Source organism: Melitaea cinxia, chromosome 28 (assembly GCF_905220565.1).
Source record: "Melitaea cinxia chromosome 28, ilMelCinx1.1, whole genome shotgun sequence".
Classification (NCBI taxonomy): domain Eukaryota; kingdom Metazoa; phylum Arthropoda; class Insecta; order Lepidoptera; family Nymphalidae; genus Melitaea; species Melitaea cinxia.
The window spans coordinates 4,702,942-4,711,516 of NC_059421.1; the positions used below are offsets into that span (position 1 = coordinate 4,702,942).

At 32.4% G+C, this 8,575-nt stretch overlaps 1 protein-coding gene across 1 annotated transcript; it reads right to left on the minus strand.

Annotated features, from left to right (window-relative positions):
* Positions 1-2,616: 2,616 nt before the first annotated feature.
* Positions 2,617-4,031, minus strand: LOC123667616. The gene is made up of 3 exons (XM_045601483.1): positions 3,951-4,031; positions 3,340-3,546; positions 2,617-2,897 (listed from the first exon to the last, which is right to left on the minus strand). Exons 1-3 carry the CDS (start codon positions 4,008-4,010, stop codon positions 2,631-2,633), a joined length of 534 nt encoding a protein of 177 aa, XP_045457439.1. The 5' UTR covers positions 4,011-4,031; the 3' UTR covers positions 2,617-2,630.
* Positions 4,032-8,575: the final 4,544 nt, after the last annotated feature.

Genomic DNA, 8,575 nt, shown 5'->3' on the forward strand with positions numbered 1-8,575 from the left:
TGTGTTAACGAGCGTTCCACGTGTGTTCACTGTTCGTAAGTGTTGTCAAATCGTGAATTTTACTCTAGCATGTACAGTTTTTCGTGTTTAGTGGTCAATATTACTCGTATAATTATTATTATCACACATATTTAGAAATACAAAATACAATTTGTAGGCTTGATTATTATTAAGTTAATTATAGTAAAAACTATGAAAAAGTCGATAAAAGTCGACAAGTAAAAATAAAATCTATTTAACAAATATTACTTACAATAATCAATAAACAGACAATGGTGTTTAATATTTTCGTTATCACCATTATTAGTCTGTTTTCTTCGACGTTGACTGAAAAAATGTTTTCGGATTTATAAACTCATATGTTTCACGCTTCGGTTGATTTAATCAAGATTAATTTATTTTGAATTAAGCTTTTATGTGTTCTGGACTATATCGTAACTTAACAATTATTGTATAATTAATTTGTGTTATTGTTAATTTTGAATAAAACTGACATAAAACTTAATCTGAATCAGATTAGGTGATTGAATAAGCGATTGCAAGTATTGTGTTTTAAGAACGTAAACTAATATTAACTTATAACTTTGTTATTTGACCTATTAGTCAACCAATTTAGTTTCCATTCGGCTTTATTCAGATATTACATGTGGTCTAAAAGCCTATATTTCTCTCAGTAAATAATAAATAAATAAATAAACGCCTCATACTCAACGGCCCCCAGTAGGATTTTCTCCTGTGTTGGAGGATCGAAAACACACACTATACACAAGCATAAACGCCTAGATGTTCGCCATGTGCGGGGATCGAACCCGTAACCGCCAGCGCAATAGCCACAAACCAGTGCTGTGACTGTTGCACAAACTCGACAATGGTGGCGAAATAAGCCTTAAGTATATAAAATTAAAAATAGTATGTCATTTTATAGCTATGTACTTTCTATCGGTTAAGGAAATAAAAATTGTAATCTTTAGCTTTGTTGTAATACGAATTATGACGCAATTAAATATTTTCTTGACATTAACCTATATACTAGTAGTATCATCATCTTCTCAATTGCAGATAATATAATATCCGCTATAAGAAATAGACCAAAATAATGAATAGATAAAGCATCTTGGATCTATCGAGATTTACCCCCCCCCCCTCCATGTTTGCGCTATATACTTTTTTCAATAAATACAAACAGATCGTCTCTTAAAAAATGGTTGATAACAAATTATACTTTTAGAACTAAATAGAACTATGATCAAAGTATTTCGTTCTCCAATGTAATATTATATCAGGTTCCAATAGCTGAGTTTTCTAAAGCATTCCACAAGAAATTCTCGCGTTCAGGCATGCCTTTGAGTGCCTTAAAATATTTTATCGGCGCTGTCTCTATACGACATTTTAGTGCCTTCCGCGTACACGGCGCCTTGATCAGATTGAATTGATTGAGTTTAAATAAAATTGGGGCTTAGGAAAATTTCACGCCGCGTATGCAGCGGATATGAAGAACAGCTAAACTTTTTCTGTATATTGTATCTCTTTTATAGTTTAGTATTGAATTGTAATAAATCGTTGAGTAGTAGGTATATCCTTTTTCTGTGATATGAATAATGAAATACAATTGATCCTAATGATCATTCATTTAGAATAGGCATTTAAAATTTCACTGTAAATTTTTCTCCTTTATGTCGAATAGTGCATCTATATAAACTCATCTATACTATATATATATTTATATATAAATGAATGTTTGTCTGTATGTCCTTTATAGAATCGTAAACTATGCATTTTTTCATTTCATGATATTCAGCAAAGTGTTGTGCATGAGCTCACAAAGGTTTCTGAGTTGGTACGACCAAAAAAAAAACGTAGCAACGCGCAGGGTACAGATAGTAAATAAATAAAAATTAAAAAGGAAAGGAAGAGTAAATTTTTTACGTTAACTGATAATTTGTTGTCTACCAAGTTCTGGGAAACGTTCTCATTATAATGTACGTTTCTTCACCATCAATACACTGTTTATATCTTACTGATACTTACAAGTCTAAGAAGCTTCTAGAAATTATAATCACTAACCAAGTTAAAGCGCATTAAAACCTAAAGTTTTCTCAGGCTTTATTACTTTAAAGCTACTTAATGAAATAATCTGTAACTAGAGGTTAGCTGCAAATTTTCCAGCTTATAAAATTTCGTTTCGTATATTAGAATTAATAGTGGAATTTTACTTCTATTTTTTATTTATTTATTTATTTATTAGGATTACCAACAGAAATTATAGCAATAATACTAAAGAAATATTTTACATAATAGATTAAAGAATTTCAATTGTATTTCTTTTTAAAGGTAATCACAACATGCAATAATCAAACAGTAAGTATGAAAAATAAAATTTAAAACTAACTTTTGCGGTGAGTGTTAAAATTCTAAAAGAACCCTTAATAAATTTACTTTAAGGTTTATTTTGTAATATATTATTTTAATGATTTTTCTCAGCTATTATTTGGTTTATAGAAAAAAAAATGAAAGTGTGAAAAAAATTAACCTAACTAATCACTTTACTGTTGGTAACGAAAGATAATAATCTAAGGTCACGGCCTTAAAGCTAAATTTATTATAATACACTGCATATATTATTTAAAGTTTTACTTTCTCAAAAGCCAAGACGGTGGCATAGTTTTACCGCACTTCGGTTTCTTGCATTCATTCTTTTTCGGTTTTTCACAAACATTGTAATCATCAATAATTTCCTTGCAAGTCAGAGTACAAGTGTACTTCTTTTTTCTAGGACATTTTCGTACACACGTGTCCAGTCTATTGCATCTGGAACGGAGTGCTTCCCGAAGAACATCTTTCGTCTTCTCGAATACATCATGTGCTTCGTCATCTATGTCTTCACTCTCTTGAGCTGTCTGTGAAATAAGTAGAGATGCAAATTTAAATTTAATACTTTTTCTTCACCGAAGTTCTGAGGGCTCATTAAAAAGTCAAACAACAATTAAAAGACAGGCTGTCACAGGTTCGATTCCGTTTGAGGTAAATATTTGTATTTACACTAAAACTTGTTTCCTGCCTGGGTGTATATAGTCAGTCCCGGTTGTAATCATAGAAATCTGATAGCGATCATAACTCGTGGATAGCAATCGTTACTCGTAGTAGGGAATATATATTTCTTTGAGATGGAGAAAGAGGCACATGCCCAACAGAGGGCAGTTAAGTACCTTTCTCAATAACCAAACTATCTCCACTTTTTACAATGCACTGACCCTAAGATAAACACTTTAAAACGTCGCTTCAGAATTTAATATATGTATATGTATTGTAAAAGAATAATGAACATTAAAGGAAATGTACCCTTAAAGCAGCGTACAGATTGTAGTATTTCTGGTCATGCGGCGGATCAACCGGATTGATATCAGGTGCTTTAACATCATTGCTATCAGAATTAAGTTCCTTGATAGAGTCAACGGTCTTCTTTACAAGTAATAGAATATGTGGTGTCTTTGAATTGTAATTTGATAATTTCTTGACATTATTAACTTTGTCTTTAGCCGACGCATTCTGAGAAAAGTTACATTATGTTGAATTCAAAATTACAGATACCATGTCATTTAGTTATTTCTATTTCTAAGGCTATACTTGTTATGTATTATATGTTACAGTGGAGTTTATCTTATTGTTAACATACTTAAAACTAAATTAGGAAAGATAAAATATTTTTTCATTTTTAAATTTTCCGTATGGAATGTAATGTTCGGAAAAACTAACACCATTAAAAAAAATTAAACTTTATTTTTAATAATGTATAATCGAATCAATTTTAGCTTAAATAAAATTCTACATTAACAGAAACACTAAGACATGGGATAGTTGAAATGAATTCTACGAAATCTTCAGCTTTAATATATTAAAAGGTAAAGAAAATGTTACTTAAAATTATTTATACTACAAGATTAGATACTCACTTGTATCCAAAAAAATATTAATACTACGAAAAACTCAATACTGAATACCGCACACTTCATATCGTTAAGAATAAAACAAACAGTTATGGGCACGCATGAACTAATTTAATTAGAGGACAAACATCCAAGTTAATTAATCAACATACGTGAACGCGTGGGATAATTTGTCTTGTTAGGTTTAATTTACACTTATAAAGACTAATACAGACTGAAATTTTCTGCAACTAACACAACTTCTGGATAGAGGGTTACTTTCTTACAACCATGGCTTGAAGCATCCGACATGTCACTTCCCATTTTTAAGCTACGAGGGTACGTTAATACGGTAAATGGCGACCATAATAGCCTATGGGGGCTTGCAACATAAAAAGTATCACAATTACGTTACGAACTCTACTATCGATGTCAACACGGTGCATCTCTAGTAGTTCTCTTACTCTACATATAATACAACATTTCTTGAGAGCAGCGTTTACTTCTGATCATTTGTCGGGTTGATGTACTTTTTTAGTCAAGCTACTCACCGTTTTAAGCAGGATATTTTCTGCTTTCCCCGTACCAAAATTTTATTGCTTGTTGGAGGATTAATTGATATCATTCAAATCCCATTAACTTCTATAATTGATATTATAAGTTGCACTATGGATTAAATATATGTGTATTTCAAATTTTGATCTCAAAACCCGATAAATACGCATATCTCGACACCAACAATTTATACTACGCCAACTCGAATTTTCGATAAGTTGGTTTTCTTAATGCAACTTGAATAAATGTGTTTTTTTTTTTGTAATAATAAAATTTGTGAAATATCAATGAATAAATTAACTATTAAACATACCAAATTTCAAATAAGTTTCTTAATTAATATAAAAGGTATCACGTGTTTCCCTTTTATGAGCCTCTATTGTAAAGTTAACTTTTATGAGTTAGCTTAGTATAAATTGCTGTCTATCTGATTCACTGGTTTGTTCTAACAAATATTTGTGTATTGTATTTACTAAATTTAAAATTATCTTTATGTAATGTCGTATTGGTATAATACCGTTTAAGAAAATAGTATGCTTTGAATAATCGTTTGAACAGAATAAATGCACCAAAAACTCCTGCAGTGCAGTTGCTCTCGAACGCGTAATTGGCTGTGCGCTGGGCGTGATATCCGAGGATCACGATCTCTGTCTTGAATCATTGATATTCAAATAGACTGCTATGGAATTTAGTAAATTTAAATATATATTTTTTATCTTTGTAAAACTTAAGTAATTCAAACACAATTGATAAGTATATATATTTTAACATTAGTATTATATATAGTTTTATATAGAAGTGCAATGTTTTATCTAAGTTTTACTAACTTTTTTTATTTTTCTTGGTATGTTACAATTTGAAGAATAATTGATTTTCCTATTTTAACCACAAGTTGGCGCAGTATCATTAAAAGCTTTTAAGACAATACAACAGCTTAAACAGGCAGCTAAAATCTGTTAACTTCATGTTAGGCAAATTTGAAATTTTGAATTCCTGCTTCGAGTATGTAATATATCTAATCTTTATTTAAATATGTATTATTACTAGCCTTTACCCGCGGCTTCGCTCACATTGAATTTATTTTTTAATAAAAAGTATCCTATGTTACTTCTGATACCTCCAAGAATATGTCTACAATGGTAAATGATGATCGGTTAAGCAGTTTTCGCGTGAAAGCGTAACAAACCAACTCACATTCACATTTATTATACTAGCTGTGCCCGCGGCTTCGCCCGCGTTTAAATCAGTGAGTCAAAAAGTTTTCCCGGAAAACTTCCAGTGAAACCCAAAATCTCATCAAAATCGGCTTAGTCGTTACGTAAACCTTCCTCTTGAAGCCCTCTCTCAATTGGTAAAACCGCATGAAAAGCCGTTGAGTAAATTTTGTGGGAATCGATCACATACACTTTTGGGGACTTATTGTTATAATACACTAACTGTTGCCCGCGACTGCGTTCGCGTGGTTATGAAGATATGCATTACTATCAAGAGGTTTAAGCAAATTATTTTTTTATTTCAGTCACTTGAAATGCTTATCACGCTGAGTAATTTTTTAAAAGACACAATTTAGTATAATTTATTAGTTATTTTTATAAAACCTCTCTATACACCACATTTTTAGTTTTATTTTCAGGCTACAGTATAAATAACCTAGCAGGCGAACTTATAGCTGCTGTATATGTTTCATACAAACTATCAACCCCAATCAAACGCCCTTAGCAGTGGAATATCAAAAAATCCGTTCTTAGCGGACGTTTACTAACTATAATCTACCTCCCTGCTAAATTTCATCTTTGTCCATCCTGGATGGATGGACCATCCAGCGGTTTTTGAGTTCTCGTGATGAGTGAGTCATTGACCTTTCTCTTTTATATATATAGATTACGATGCATTATTTGGACTCCTTTTCACCATCTATAGAGCATACATTTTAAATTTCGTCTCTTACTTTAAAAACATAGGCCTTTCATAAAAACTTCCGACCCCCGTTTTATCCTCTTAGGTGTCGAGTTTCGTAAAATTCTTTCTTAGCGGATGTTTACGTCCTATACAAAACCTACTTGCTAAATTTCAAGTATGTAGGTGTTATAGTTTCGGAGATTTCGTGATGAGTGAGTCAACCTACCATCCCCCGTTTTAACCCCAAAAGGGAGTTGGTTTCTAAAGATACATTATTTGGACATCTTGTCACCATCTATAGACCATACATTTTAAATTTCAAGTCTGTTACTTCAAAAATATAGGACTTTCATACAAACTTCCAACCCCCGTTTTACCCCTTTAGGGATCGAGTTTCGTAAAATCCGTTCTTAACGGGTGTCTATGTCCTATAAGAAGCCTACCTGCCAAATTTCAAGTTTATAGGTGTTATAGTTTCGGATATTTCGTGATGAGTGACCTTTCGCTTTTATATATGTATAGATAGAATATATATTAGTAGGTGTTTATATTGTCATTAATCGAAAAAAAAACGTGGCTATTTTAGCCGGCTGTTATCAATAACACAAACATTAAGTTGCTTAATGTTGAACAGACAAAAGATATTTATTTATTTAAAGATATTACTATTTTTTATTATAATGCTAATAGTGTTAAAACATTTTATCTAACCAAAGTAATAAATCTTGATATTTGCTCGATCGAGAAAAGCGAACAGTTTTATCATGGACACAGTTCTATGCAAAGATAACGAGACATTGTCTCCGTACAGAGTCCAAATAATTAGCTAAACAGGTTAGGAGGAAGGGGGCTGATGAACAAATCTTGGATAGTTTAATTAGTATGTTTGTTTTATCTATTAGTTAGTGACATTTATTTACTAGATTAAGATAAAAGATTAGGGGTAAAGTTATTTTTAGTGTAATATTCTACTACTAAGCAAGTGTTTTGAATGAAAAAAATTCATAATGAAAAAAAAAAAAATTCCGCCCAAGCGTGCGGAGAAATCTACAAAAAACCGAGAAACACGTGGCACGTGTTTTCTGTACCCGAGGGGCTACAGCGACGCGCAGCACACCAAACGACGCGTCTCGGCGAGCCTTTTAAAACGACACATCATACGTCGAGATCTGGTTAGTGGTTCCGAGGATATTGAGTTAACAAAAATTCGTCAAAATTCAAAATTAAATATCAAAAAAAGTAAAGCGACGAACCCCACTTATTTTTTGTTTATTTTGTAGTGTTTAACTAGTTTTATCTTTGTACTAAATTTCAAAATTTTTGGCTGAAAATTTTCGGAGTTATTAATTTTTGAAAATTAGGGGTGTGCATGTGGGGGTGCATCCCATGGCCCGATCTCTTCGGAAACCATCTGTAAAAATTGTATATAGTTAAGTTAGTTTGTTAAATTTTTTGTAGATTTTTAAATTCATTTATATTTTTATACTTATATTTTTTATATTTTTTACTGAAATTTTAGCATTAATAATAAGGTTTTTTCAACCCCAAAAATCGGGGGTTGATCCTAAATTTTTTTTATATATATAATTGAATAGCTCTTGCCGAGACGAATCGAACGAGCCCAAGAACGGGTATTTTCGGCTAATTCTGACAGATTTCAATTATAAATTGTAACAAGGTGGCCATATTGGCGGCCATCTTGAAAAACTAAAAACTTGTATAACTCCTGTTCTAAGAGTCGGGGAGAGTCAGGACTTTCACCTTTGAGTCAGTCACGATCTTCTCCGTCCGACGGTGGGGCTCTGGACTCTGGGTAGAGTTGACCCCTCAGATTTGAAATCTGAGACCACGAGGTCAAAGATCTTGAAAGGCCCAACACGGAGAGCCGTCGCACGCTGTTCTGCGGCCAGGGGTTCCCGAGATATCGAATTTCTGTTTTTTGAAGAAGTACGCAGAGGTATTTAGAGCGCGGAATACTAAAATTAGAAGATAAGATATCTCCGGAACCGTTGGTCGTAGCGGGGCGCGGCTTTCACCGTTGACAGGCTCCCTGGAAGAGCTATAACGCTGACTGTGGGTGGTGACTCTACATAGAGTCCTTGACGAAAAGGTAGAGTTTTCTCTACATTTTCTTAGTTTTAGTTTAGTTTTAGGATATAGAGACACTAGGGTATACTTACCCGCTATTATATTGTAAA

Excerpts from the sequence above, each read along its gene's own strand:
- LOC123667616 (XM_045601483.1), bottom strand. The coding sequence starts at position 4,010 with ATGAAGTGTGCGGTATTCAGTATTGAGTTTTTCGTAGTATTAATATTT. Across the intron at positions 3,547-3,950 it reads TAATATTTTTTTGGATACAA|AATGCGTCGGCTAAAGACAA; the intron begins GTGAGTATCTAA and ends AACTTTTCTCAG. Across the intron at positions 2,898-3,339 it reads ATCTGTACGCTGCTTTAAGG|ACAGCTCAAGAGAGTGAAGA; the intron begins GTACATTTCCTT and ends CTTATTTCACAG.